Source organism: Podarcis vaucheri, assembly GCF_965113315.1.
Source record: "Podarcis vaucheri genome assembly, chromosome: Z".
NCBI lineage: Eukaryota > Metazoa > Chordata > Lepidosauria > Squamata > Lacertidae > Podarcis > Podarcis vaucheri.
Genome location: NC_138758.1, coordinates 12,689,986 through 12,704,501, shown reverse-complemented (window position 1 = coordinate 12,704,501; position 14,516 = coordinate 12,689,986). Strand labels below are relative to the sequence as shown.

Genomic DNA, 14,516 nt, shown 5'->3' with positions numbered 1-14,516 from the left:
AGAAAGGAGCAGAAGGAGGACAAATTGGCCGGTAATTTTTGTTTCCTCTTTTCTCTCTCTCTCTCTCTCTCTTTCACTTTTTTTTTTCTTTTTGGTTTTTCACAGGGAGGTAGAGCTATATAGAGAACGTGTTTGTTACAGCAAATAACAGGGTTTAAATATTGGAAAGGTGGCATGGAGGATCTAAACATTTGCTTAAAAAACGGAAGTGTGCGGGATGGCGAAATTGTCTTTTGAGAAAAAATAAGAAGGAGGAGGAGGAGGAGGAGGAGGAGGAGGAGGAGGGTATTTTAAAAAAAGAGGCGACGAGAACACCACGTCATGCAATTAACACCCGTCACGTATGGCGGTTTTTAACTTGGGCTTTTACCATTTAAATTGAAAAAAGCCACTGGACTGTAAAATTAAAAACAGCAACAAACAATCGGAAAGGACAACACGGAGAGAACATTTAGAAAAAAAATGGATGCATTAAAGTCAATGAAACCATAATTTACCGTCTTATTTAACTTCATGGAATACTGATTTTTTTTTTGAAAACTTTTTTAAGTTTACCTCAAATCCACAAGAAAGAAAAAGACAACACAATACATCAGGGTAGGTGGAATACTATAACAACATGGATATTGTTATATTATTCCACCCACCTTAATGCTGAGCCTTTGGGAGTTGCTACACCATAGCCTTTGGAATCCAGGTTCCCACCAACTTTCATTGTGTCACAAGGCTTCCGTTGTTCAATGTACTCATTCATGGTCGATTCGAGCAGGAAGGCAAACTTCCCCTTAGATTTCCTCACGCGGGCTACCCCGTCCGCTGTTGTTTTGGCAAATACAGATGGCTCTGCCGACTTCATGTACGACCACATTTTCTCATAGACAGCTATTTTGGATCTCTGTAGAAGACAGGAAGTTGGGGTGGAGGAAGAAGGAAAGGTTAACATGCAATTTCTCACTTTACAAAATTTTTAGCAGGGTCCAGGGGCTCCCAAACTGTGGCCTGTGGACCACTGAGCTTCCTTCAGGTGGTCCGTGGCATGTCTGCAATGAATACTCCTGATTATATTTAACTGTATTTTTGTTGAAATAAATAAAAAACAAAAAAAAAATAGTCCAGTAGCGCCTTAGAGACCAACTAAGTTTGTTCTGGATATAAGCTTTTTTTGTGCATGCACACTTCTTCAGACTTCACACTTTTTATGTTGCTTCTTTTATTTCTTATATTGCATTACAGTTTGAATTCTATGGAATTCAAGGTCTAATAAAGTAAAAAGAAATAAAGGAAGAAATAAAATTACAATTTAAAAAACCCTATAGAGCATCTAGAACACTTCATAAAACAAGCAGAAAAATCATTAAGTGGTCTGCCAAGTTTCTTGGAAATTTCCAAGAGGTCCATAGGGGAAATAGTTTGGGAACCACTAGCATAGGCCATTTCCCCCTACTTCTAATATATTTGGTTCAAATGTTTAATTCATTCATACAAATATTTTTGTACCACTTTTCATCAAGAAAGAGATCAGAAAGAGATTTATGTTGTTGGGAAGAGCAAGAGCCCTCGGTGAGAGGTAGAACACCTGCTTTGTATGCTGAAGGTCCCAGGTTCAATCCCTGGCATCTCCTGGGAGAGACTGTCTGAAAGTCAGTTACAGATAGGTAGCCGTGTTGGTCTGCCATAGTCAAAATTAAAAAATTCCTTCCAGTAGCACCTTAAAGACCAACTAAGTTAGTTCTTGGTATGAGCTTTCGTGTGCATGCACACTTCTTCAGATACCAATCTTCAGATACCTATCTGAAGAAGTGTGCATGCACACGAAAGCTTATACCAAGAACTAATTTAGTTGGTCTTTAAGGTGCTACAGGAAGGATTTTTTTTTATTTTGTCTGAAAGTCAGTGTAGACTTCTAGCAATAGTTCTTACTGTATGGCTTTATGCATTTTTGTTGTAAACCACTTTGATATTTTAAAAATGAAATGATTTTATATATATATATGAGAATAAATAAATTAAACAATACTGTGCTTGGTGAGCTACTGGTTTGACTCAGTATAAGGCAGCTTCCAATGTCTCCCCAAATCCAGCAAAATTAAGCAGTACCATATAAAAGACAAAATCTAGACAAGGGAGCAGGGATCCCAGCTTCAATAAAGTAAAATATTGAAGAAGGGGAGGGGAATAGGTAAGCCCCGTCCTGCCTAAGTGATCACATGACATGGGGCACACACCATTTGAATGGCAACGCTCGTCAACTTTGGGGGCTCTGGAGCCCTCAAATATTTTATTGGGGGCCTGAAGGGACCTCAGCCCCTAGAGGTTGGCTGCTATGCAAATGAAGCGGAAACATTAAATACAATAAATCATCTTGCAATACCAAAACATCATGAAATCCACTGAATGTGCAGAATTAACACGCAAAAATCAATTTATTATAGGAGCTAACCAGACCCACCAGACCATATGATGTGGCGAGGGCAGTGGCGTAGGAAGGGGGGTGCGGCGGGTGCGGGCCACTCTGGGTGTCATCACTGAGGAGGGTGGCAAAATGGCAAAAATATGTGTTTTTAAAATAAATAAATAAAAATTGGGCTAGCTTATTTTTGGAAAAAATAACTCCCGCCCCCAACGCACCCCTCTTCCTTTCCCACTGGTAGATAGGTGAGGTGTGAGGCACAAGGCACTGGGTGCCACACTGCGGGGCCTGCAGTGTTCCTGAGCCATGTGTCTCTGCTGAGGGGGAGGTGGCGGGCGAACTGCCTGCAAGCTCTGTGCTGCTTTTTCGAGCAGCGTGGGGCTTGTGTCTGCCCACCACCTCAGCCACCCTACAGCTGAGGGGGAGGCTGCAGAGAGGCTCCACACAGTGCACCCTGCCTTGGCTCGCCCTGTCCCCATGGGCAGTTTGCCCTGCCCCCAGCTGCAGGACGCACGCACCACACTGGGCACCCGACTGGCTAGCTACACTGCTGGGCGAGGGCCAACCTAGATGCACTGGGAGTGAGCTAGCTATGCATTCTCCCCTTAAGAATAACCCAGTCTGCCTCCTTCTCTTCCTCCCACAGGACAGACTGTGTCCCTCCAGAAGTTGCTATCAACATCCTTGGCTGGAGCTGAGCTGGAGTCCAACAATAACCAGAGAACCACAGGTTTCCCATCTTTGGTCTAGGATAAATGGTGCTGGCCTTGCTGCAAACACCTGTGTGGAACCTGAACCTGATAGTCAAGGTCACAGGAGATCACAAATAGGGCTATCACAAATATTTATTCTCCCTGCATCTCTGTTATTATGGGTGAACTGGGTTGTGTGTTTCTCCCTTTTTACATAAACAAAGGGTGAGTGGCTGATAAGAGCTGATGGGGAACAAGTATGGAAAACATAGCTCAAATTTGTTAGCCCCAGGTAGGGCTGCCAATTTTTCTTCCGGTAGCGCTCTTCTTCTCTGAATTGCTGGCCCAGCAAGGAGAAACCAGCAGTTAAAATTCCATCCTGCCCCATCATGGAATCCCAATGACAGGGGGGAAAAAGAAAAAGAAAATGGGATTTCACATTCCATTGCGTAGATTCAAATGCAGCCCTGAGACCACAGGAGTTCAGTTTGGCTGATGATACACACAGCAGGGAGGACATACTAAAACACTGTATTAAATAGTAAGCAACGGTTTTAGCAGTGCACATTGTTTGAACCTTTTGCAGGAAATCAGTGAGCCTCCCAAGACCATATAACTCTCTATTTCAAACTTTTAGTATGCTGTGAGGAACCTCTGGCCCATGGGCTTAAGCAGGCATGGCAGGGTTCCTTGTCTGGCCCATTTTCTTTAAACCACACCCACTGGCCGTACACCAGATGTCATATAAAATGGAGCTGCAATGGAACATTGGGGAACTTCAAGCGTGCCCTGATTGTTTCTTTGCAAGCACAGCTCACTGACATCACTGATCAGCTGATGGGCTTTGACAGCAAGACCCTTTGAAACTGGCCATTTGCAGGCATTGTTTATATTCAAACCACACCTGGAAATGGGTGTTTTCCCAGGCTGGCATTGCAGTGAGTTTTGCTGGTTTGCAGAGGAACAAATGCCCACTGGAATCCAAATCACGCTGGCAAATGAACAAAATGGGGCTTGCTGTTTTGCTTTTATTACAATGCACTGTTCTTTTTTCTGATATCTTTATGTCATGCTTTAAGATCCTGCAAGTTCCTTGGTGACTCCTTATATGTCAAGCAACTGAAATCATCACAATCATCATCTGTGCCGTTTTGCATGCAAAAGCATGTGCTTTGTACAGTGCCACAGTCCTTTCCCTTTTACTCTGATCTCAACTCAAGTGGGTTCAGTGGCCTGATGTAATTATCGTATCCTGGTGAAAATGCAGTGGTATATAAAAGACTTCCTTCCAATCCAGCTTCCTACATTCGGCTTGCCCTCATCACAAACACATGGAGAGAAGCCAAGTCTTGAAGCCCACAAATGGAAGTGATTTCTCTTTTTGTACTCTGCAAAATCCATTTTCCTTTTTTTGATACTGCTCTTTAGAAGACCAGAGGCAAATATTTCTTACAACTTCAAGAGATAATGATGATAGCTTTCTGGGGGGTTGTTTTGCATGCGTGTTTTTAGGGACAGTTCAAATGCAAACATATTTCTAAGTCTTTCATGTAGGCCTTCAGAGAGATTAAAACTACCTTCTACAACCAAATGTTTATTGCAGATTATAAATAGACATTATCAGCAACTCCTGATGCTCCTTTGGAAACTCTTTCAGAAATAACTAAGAAGACTACCACACTACTTTCACTACAGCAAACAGATAGCTGCCTTGAGCTACTATTTTGTAATCACTGGGAAGGGTGTTGGATCAGTAATAGAGCTTTGCATGTATTCATTGTTGGTTCTACTCAAAGTAGAATGTGGCTAATATAGGTCCATTAATTTCAGTGGGGAAACTATGGGTAACAACTTAGTTGGATTCAACCCATACGGCTCCATTAAATCCTCAAATAAAATCTCCAGCGTCTCTAAGTAGGACTGTCTAAAGTCCTCTTGACTAGAGCTAGGGCTCATCCACATATCCATTTGTCCCATGCATAGAAAAGGGCAGGTCTGAGCAGTTTTCCTTTTTGTCCTGTGCTTTCTAGCCATGGGTCTGAGCAGTTTTCTCTTTCCCCAAGAAAACCCATTCTTTAGCACTCAGTCAGAACAACACACTCGCCAAGTGTCCCTATTAACCAGGGACAGCCCCCAAATTAGAAAAGCCAGCCAGGTTCTCATTTGAGCCTGGACTGTCCCTATTTCCTCCACCAGTGCATTTTAAAACCAACTTTCTAAAAGGATTAGGAAAATTCCTTCAGGGTCAGACTATCAGTTTCTAGGTTGGAATCACTATGCTTCTGAAAGCCAGTTGTTGGGAACTGCGGGGGGGGGATGTTTTGCCCAGGTCCTGCTTACAGACCTTCTATTGGCATCTGGCTGGCCACTGTGAAAGACAGATGCTGGACTAGATGGGACATTGGCACAATCCAGCAGGCTCTTCCCATGTTCTAAAGCATTTGCACCCACCATTTGCTGCTGCTCTCAGGTCCAGTTTGCAGACAGGATTCTGGACCCTTGGAGGCCTGCAAACAGGACCTGAGAGTTACAGCACTCCCATTCCAATAACTGAGTATAAATAAATAAATTTAAAACCATAAAAAACTAGAAGCAAAACAATACATAAAAACAAAACTCACTGCATGATGAATGGATCCCATCTGAAGAGACAAGTGGAGAGAACAGTCTCCCCTTCCCAAGTGCTGCCTTCCCAGTAGTTTTTAAGGGGGCTGGGAATTGTAGGGGTAAACTAAAGTTCCAAGGATTCTGCTAGGGGGAAGCCCTGCGCTTTAAATGCGAGAGGTGCAGAACTGTGCGGTGCAGAAGGCATCTCTCCAGCAGCCCGTGCAATCAAAGCAAATTCAATACACATGAGACTTCTCCCATTGAATCCTAGGGACTGTAGTTTGCTAAGGGTTCTAGGAACTGTGAAGGATGAATTCTCATGCTTCTTTGAGGGAAGCCAGGATTGCTTAAAGGGCTACAACACTTCTTTAAATGTGTAGTATGGGTGCGACCCCCGTGTGCCTTTAAATAAACTTTAAACATGTGGTATGAACACAGCCAAAGATACATAGTTGCATCTTTTGCTGCATCTTTAACCAAAGCATCTAGTTTGGTCCTCCAGGAGCAACCCCTTATGCCACAGGACAAACTGGATTATTATTGTTATTATTATTTGGGGGGCAATGGAACTTTCAAAAGCAGATGGTGAGTGTGTGTGTGTGTCTAAATATAAATTAGAAAACCTTACTAAGTCTTTGCATGGTGCTGTGGGTTAAACCACAGAGCCTAGGACTTGCTGATCAGAAGGTTGGCTCCACCAGTGTCACCATCGCCAAGCTTGGGAAGGAGGTTGAGCTGGTGCTTGTCCTAGGTGGTGGCGGTGGCGGCGGCAACTGCAGCTGCAAGGGACCATTCTGTTGCCTCTCTCTGGCTTCTCCCTGACCTCTCCCTACCACCCTCTTCCCTTGGGCAGCTTGCAGTGGTTGCTGGAGAGCAAGCAAGGAGGAGGAGAGGCTGCTGCCCCAGCTCTGAGGTGCAGGCAGAAGATACCCTGGGCAGGAAGAAAGAGGGAGTGGAGCAGGGCACAGGGAATCTTGATTTTTTCATTTTACAAAAATGTGACAGAGTGTGAATTTTGAAGGATGGCAGGTATTTTGGTTCCCATGTTTTGGAAAGCATGAATGAAGTAGGTTTGTCATTAAATGTGAACTAAATTGAATTCTCCTCCCCTTCCCTAGCTGTGACCAAGGTTTGTTCTCGGTAAGCAATAGTTAAGAATAAGAGAGATCCTTTTGTGTGCTGGGACTGCTATCACTTCCTATATTTTCTTGCTTTGCCTGCAGGGAAGAAATTATTAGGCCCTGGGAGCATTTCAAGATTGCTCTGGAAACCTAGTGCAGTGTACAACGCTAAGAGCTCAGAGGCTAAGCGAGATGCCCAGAGGATACAAGCAAAGAATCCTTTCTCCAATGAAGCTCCTGTCCCCAAAGATAGAGCAGTCATTTAAGGCAGGAAAATAACAAACATTATTTCATCCTGCATGGTATATGTGTGACTTAAGCTAAGCTCAGAATCTGGTGCTTTGGCCAAATGGGCATCCAACTTTGTGGATGTCTTTATATGTTAACTGCTTATTGCACCTTGTTATAGTCCCAGGCTATGTGGGGGTCCATCCCTTTTCATTTGCACAACTACCTTCAGCAGTTGGTTAGGATGACACAGAAAATGCCCAAGAGCAGCTTTGGCGGCCTGTGAGTATGGAGTGGCTTGTGAGTTGGGGATGCACCACATTGGTGTGGCAGGAGAGGATGGCAAGTGTGGCAGGAAGATTCAAAGAAGCATTTAAGCATTTCAGTGTAGGATAAAGGTAAAGGGTAAAGGGACCCCTGACCATTAGGTCCAGTCGTGACCGACTCTGGGGTTGCGGCGTTCATCTCACTTTATTGGCTAAGGGAGCCGGCGTACAGCTTCTGGGTCATGTGGCCAGCATGACTAAGCTGCTTGTGGAGAACCAGAGCAGCGCACGGAAACGCTGTTTACCTTCCTGCTGGAGAGGTACCTATTTATCTACTTGCACTTTGACAAGCTTTCAAACTGCTAGGTTGGCAGGAGCAGGGACTGAGCAATGGGAGCTCACCCCGTTGCAGGGATTCGAACCGCCGACCTTCTGATCGGCAAGTCCTAGGCTCTGTGGTTTAACCCACAGTTCCACCCGCATCCCCCTCAGTGTAGCATAGCATAATACAAAAACATTGGGGGTGGGGGGAGAGATAGCACGCTCTTCTTATTTCCCCATGTCCTTACAACTGTGGCATCAGGTTCTGCAGCAGCAGAGCTTGCATATCTACTTGTACAATTGTGAGTCATTAGATGCTGAATGTAATTTAAAGATTTACCATGCAGATAAGCTGCCACAGCTGTAGACTTAAGACAACTTCACTTCTGGATTGTTTCTTTCCTCCTCTCCCAGGTATCCCACAGTATCACAGCAGTGGCATATTCATTACATTTGGATATATGTAAATGGTTCCCATCTGGAGGAAAAGGCTGTCAAAGGCAGCTATCCTCGAATATCTAAAGGGCTGTCACATGAAGGATGGAGTAAGTTTGTCTTCTCCTGCTCTGGACATTAGGACTCAAACCAAAGGATTCTACAAGAAAGGAGATTTCAGCTAAACATCAGGAAAAACTTTCTGACAGTAAGAGCTGTTCAGCAGTGGACTTCCACAAGAGGTAGTGGACTCTCCTTCCTTGGAGGTCTTTAGACAGAGGTTGGATGGCCATCTGTTGTGGATGCTTTAGCTGAGATTCATGCCTTGCAGGGGGTTGGACTAGATGATCCTCAGGATCCCTTCCAACTCTACAGTTATATGATTCTAACCAGAAACAGTATCCATCCCTCTCTTCAGGAGCATTGGGTATTGTTCTACAGTTCTCCACAAACAGGGGTTTTAAACTCTGACAAATATGAAAAATTAGAAAAGAGAAAGGATTCTTTGTGTTGATGAGGAGATGAGAGTTTGTTTGTCTTAAATTGAACCTGATATAAATGACATTACCAGGCAAGCTCACACCTCCCACTGAGTTTGTATACATACTTAAGGTACATATGTAAGAGTCTTGTTTATAATTATATTTTGGGAATGATTTGTGTTCTTATGTAGCTGAGTTTTTTTAAAAAAATAATTTTCTAGATGTCCCACGATCATATTATGAAATAGTTGTGTTCTGTACTACAAAATCAAGCACTGCCAGGAGTTGTTTCTTTTTGTTTTCCAATGTATTTCCCATCAAGAAAGAATTTGGTCTGGTGCTAGCAAATTTTTATTCTGAAATTTTGGCTCAGAGAACCACTGCTCTGAGCAATGGTGGTGCCAGGGAACAACCACAACCTCACTGCTGCCTTGGCCTATTGAGTGCCACTACCTATGCCTCCTGAACCACCTCCTGGGGGCTGCATGCTGGTGATGAGCAGGCCCAGAGGCAAAAGTGGGTAGGTGTATGGTTGGCTGCATTCCAGCCAATCAAACTTCAAGAGGTTTCTGGCCTCTCACCACCACTGACATGTGGCCCCCAAAAGGCTGCCCAGAAGGCAATGCAGCCCCCAGGCCCAAAAAGGCTCCCCTCCCCTGATGCAAGCTTTCATAGATTACATTCTACTCCATCCGATGCATTCAGGAAAACACTTCAAGCTTATGCCATAATAATCAATGGTAGTCTTTAAAGTTCTGAAGGATTATTTGCCATCCTAAATGAGGGATGTACAGAGCTGGACATCTCTTCTGTGAAAGGATCTACCATTCGTGATGTTTGTAAGCTTTTTTTAAAAAAAAAAAGTTGTAAAAATACCTATTATTCATTTAGGACACCTCTTCAATCGCTCAGAAGGTCTTTCATCAATTAATAATCTAACCAATTCATCACCTGCACACTTGCATCCCTACAGAGAAGCTATATATTTTCTTCTAACAAGCACCTATTCATGTGACACAGCAGTTATATAAAGTGGTACAGTAAGTTAGGGGGTGGGGGGAAGAATATGGAGCCTTAGCTATCTCAGGGAATGTCACTATCATTATCGCGTAGTTGTTCTCCCAAAAGTAGAACACGGAAACAGGGAGTGATTGCATTTCCCTGGGGCTCTGGCTGCTTTGCTCCAGTGATACGTTCTCCTAGCTACCAAGTTAACCCGTTAGCTGAAGCTCTGCTGCAGTTTCACTTCAACAACTTTGCAATTCATGCTTTGCTCTCTGACCTGCACAAAGTCTCAGGTCACACAGTTAGTGTCTTCTGCAAGCAAATATTCATGAGATAGTGAGTGAAATTTGCTCATGTGTGTGTTGCAAATCGCAATTAGAGGTTAAATGGAGTGGAGGGAAGATTTGCAGGATGCAAGTCAAAGGGGACCATTTATCAGCCATGTCAAATTTTGCTATGAAGATATAAAAGATTTCACTTTAGGACCAGACGTGGGCAGAAGTGCAGTAGTCTGGGATCACAGGAGGTTGAGGCCCTGTTACTATTTCTGCAGCAGGGCCCTAGTAGGGTCCCCGTCTCCAGCAACCTAGAGATGCCCAATCAACATGAAAGAGGAAATTTGTAGCCACTGAAAAGGAATATTCTCACTCTTTGCACTAACTGAAGCCAGAGTGAAAGGAGCTGTGTGTAAAGAACACAAAATACTGTAGTGGTTTTTCCTGTATGCTCCAAAGTTAAGCTCTTGGCAATATTGAAAACACAAGATGCTTCAGTTTCAAGAAAACGGTGTGCAAGTTCTGCCACATACAATGGAACTTCAGGAAAACCACGTCACTCCAAAAGAAGATATTGGAACACTCCAAATCATTTGCCCATGTGCATATGCACGGAAAAGTAGATCTAGCTGAAAGGCAACATATGGAGATCTGCACTGGTCAGTACAATGGATCTCTAATGATTATTCGTGTATAATCTTAGATTGTATAATCTTAGAAGAGTGTGTGGCTAAGACTATAATGAAGTTACTCTGCACTTCTGAATTTGCCACTAAATTCTGTAAGTAAGGAACTTCAGCCCCGGGGACTGAATGCAGGCCTCTAGACCCCTCTGTCTGGTACTTGGTATTTTCCACAGATCACTCCCGTTCCCTGGCTACATTCCTTTCCCCTTGGCCTGATGTGCACCCTCTTTGAGTGTTTTTGCCTGACTAGAATGTGCCACTGAGATTCAATAATTGTTCTTGCTTGTTTAGAGGGAGGGTAGAGAGGTAACTGGGGACACCGGTGGTGCTGTGGGTTAAACCACAGAGCCTAGGACTGGCTGATCAGAAGGTCGGCAGTTCGAATCCCTGAGACGAGGTGAGCTCCCGTTGCTCTGTCCCAGCTCCTGCCAACCTAGCAGTTCGAAAGCACGACAAAGTGCAAGTAGATAAATAGGTACCGCTCCAGCGGGAAGGTAAACGGCGTTTCTGTGCGCTGCTCTGGTTCGCCAGAAGTGACTTTGTCATGCTGGCCACATGACCCAGAAGCTATACGCCGACTCCCTCGGCCAATAAAGCGAGATGAGCACCGCAACCCCGGAGTCGGCCACGGCTGGGGTCCCTTTATCTTTACTTAGAGAGGTAACTAGCCTACTTTAATTGCTTTACCCACTTTTGCTTTATGTCCTGCCCACCGCTGGTATGTGTCCCCTGAATGGTTGTCTGGAAGAGAGTGTAACTGAAAAAGGTTCCCCACTCCCCAGAGTACTAACTGGGTACAAGGGTCACTTGGCTCTACTGGAATTATCAAGAACAAATGGCGACACCATGCTATATATATTTTTTCTAATTATGGATTCCATCATCCTCTTGTTAATTCTGATGTACAGAAAGAATCGGATTCATTATGCAACTTTAACACAATACATTACATTATCCTAAACCTGGGACTTCCGGGTTGGCGCCTCCGGCAATGGCGGAGCTCCTCCGATCGGGAGTAACTTGCTACGTGAAAAGCAGGGTCTGACCGCCACGGTGAAGGCGGAGACCCATAGAAATCACAGGCGGGAGAAGCCTGTGAACCTGGGATTCGGCTGGCACCCTTTGCGCCTCCTCTACCCTGTTTTGGGGATCCGGAGCGACGTGGGGTGAGCGGCGCGGTGCTTTGAATTGACCGCTTCTTTCACGGAGTAAAGCCGCATTGCTGTTGCTGGAGAGCGCTGACTTTTCCTGTGGACAATTGGATTTTAAACGACTACCTGTGAGTAGAACGGAGAATTGGATCTTGAAACACTTTAATTTGGTGGGAAGGTTCTAAACAGGAAGTCCGCCTCCCGTTTTTGTAAATAGATTGAAGCAAAGACGTTACAAGCTAAAGTGGAGAAAAAGGAGAAAGCTGATGATGTGAAACCAAAAGTAGTACAAGCGGGATCCTTAATTTCTCAGAAGCAAATTGAGGATTATAAATTGAGGTCTTTCATGACTGAATCTAGCAAAAGTCAAATTCTGAGGCTAGGATCCCGGCTTGGATTGAAGAAGGAAAGTTGGAAAGAACCCTCTATCCAGGGATTGACTGACTTTTGGGACATGGACCTGGGTTTGGAGGTGCTTGAAGTTTTGGGGTCGCTAGAATTGGAGGAATCCTGAAATACGTTCTGAAACACTCTATGGACTTTATTTTTAACTTTGGAAATTTGGCTGAACTGTCCAGAAGGAACAAAAGTATTGCTAGGCTGGAGTTTTCCCGAGATTTGCTCCTGAGCATCAAAGAATATGAAGAAGACCTGCAGAAGGGACTTGGAAGAGATTTAAGAGCCTCGGATATAAGAACACCAGGTTGATGGATTATATGGAACTGTCGGAAAGGACTGGCAGAATCCAAAGCCAGGGATAGGAGATAGTGGAAGATTATTGGAAATTTTTAAGTGTTTATTTAGAAATTTTGCTAAAGCAATGACTGTTAGAAAAATGGTGGAATGATATTTTATGGATTTAGCAGAAATGCTATAAGAAGTTGGGTGTATATAAGTAATTTACCTTTAATGGGAAATAAGGTTAAAGGATATGTTATTTATAATATGACAGAAAATAGAGAAAGATGGAAAGGATTTACTGAAACAAGTACTAGAAGTGGGATACAAGAAGGGAGGCGTGAGGAAGTCGAGGAAACAAGGGAATGAAGGTCAGAGTATGGAAAAGGAGGGATGTTTTTAAATTGTTTTTGTCTTGCTTTGTTTAGTTTAATGGGTTTAGGGTGGGTTTGTATTGTTTATATATTGTATTGTATTTCTTTTTCTTTTTTCTTGTCTTTTTCTTCTTCTTTCTTTTTTGTCTTTTCTCTCTTTCTTCTACTTTTTTTGTAACTTTTAAAAGCAATAAATATATATATATATTTAAAAAATACATTATCCTAAACCCAATTGCAGTGCATTCAGTTTTTAGTCATGCAATGTCCTGTCAAAACAACAACTTTGTACTCCAAGGAGCTAAAGGTGACATACATAGCTCTCCCCATTTATCCTCACAGTAACCCTGAGAGGCAGGTTAGGCTAAGGGATACAGTCACTAGCCCGAGGTCAGCCAGGGAGCTTCATGGTTGAGTGGCGATTTGAACCCTGGTCTCCCAGGTCCTAATCCAACACTCTAACCATGGCACCACAGGAGCCTGCTAGATCAACCCAATGGCCCCATTTAGTCCAGCATCCTGTTCTCACAGTAGCCAACTTGGTGTCTCTGGGAAGACCACAAACAGAACCTGACAGCAATGGCACTCTCATCACTTGCAACTCCTAGCAACATACATACAGAGGTATACTGCATTGGACAGCAGAGATAGAAGATCATTTTGAAATAAAATGAATTTTTATTGTTTTTAGAATCAAGGATTACACTAAAAATGCTAAAACATTCCCAATGTCTATCCCATTGGGATAAAAGCATTCCAGAATGTGGATAAAAGTGCACAAAACCCACTGACTGCCATTTATAGCACCACCCTTGTAAGTGTTGCATTGTTGCAAAAGGGCCTAGTGTTGCTAACTAGAAATAAGAAGAAAAAAAGGTAAAGGACCCCTGGCAGTTAAGTCCAGTCGCAGACAACTCTGGGGTTGTGGTGCTCATCTTGCTTTACAGGCTAAGGGAGCTGGCGTTTGTCAACAGACAGTTTTTCCAGGTCATGTGGCCAGCATGACTAAGTGGAATCCTTTGGTTGCCAAATAACTTGTAGTTGGGAAGCTGCAGGAGCTCAGGAGCTATTTGGAGTATAAAGTATGTTCTGCTGTGAAAATGTCACATACACAAATGAGAACACCATATCATGAGAACTCAGGGTGCATTTTTATTTTTTAAGATTGGGAATGTTTGACCTATAAATTTTGAGTCCTGCCAGCCACCAAACCATTATGACGGCTAGGGAAACAGTCAGCAGTATAAAACAGGTTGCTGGCTGGATGCTGCCCAATTCTGAAGCAGATGAAATTCATTACCATCTGCTCACATAAAATGAATTGCTGGTGTGATTCCACTTTCAAATAGTAAGTGTTCCCCATTTCATGAAAAACAACACCACAACATCAGTGACTAATACTTTGTGGCTTTGCTAATGAGGCCAAAGATTGGACTAACCTAGGCACCTCTCACCTGCACATGGCTAAGTGCCAGATATTCTGGGACATGAACCAAGAACTTCATGTTCCAAGACCTTGCTGAGTGACATAATAATAATAATAATAATAATAATAATAATAATAATAATAATTATTATTTATATTCCGTCCTCCCCAGCCGAAGCCGGGCTCAGAGTGGCTAACATCAAATGTATAAAACAACAACAACAATAATAATATCTGTGCTCAGGCACCAGAATACTCCTCTCAGCACAGAAAGAAAGAGGAAGAGGACTGACAATGAGCAGAAAGGCGCAATCCAAACAACCAAAGGACTAGAGCCAGTGTGGTATAGTGGTTAAGAG

The 14,516-nt window shown here is 43.4% G+C and overlaps 1 protein-coding gene across 3 annotated transcripts in view; it reads right to left on the bottom strand.

The window, feature by feature from the left end:
* Window positions 1-14,516, bottom strand: part of GRIA3 (glutamate ionotropic receptor AMPA type subunit 3) — a 209,648-nt gene that overhangs the window by 42,072 nt on the left and 153,060 nt on the right. For 2 of the 3 annotated variants that reach the window (XM_082207233.1, XM_082207235.1), the window contains one exon: window positions 648-895. In XM_082207233.1, coding sequence (XP_082063359.1) covers window positions 648-895 — 248 coding nt within the window. The remainder of the gene's footprint in view (window positions 1-647; window positions 896-14,516) is intronic. The other variant, XM_082207234.1, reaches the window with a different exon arrangement.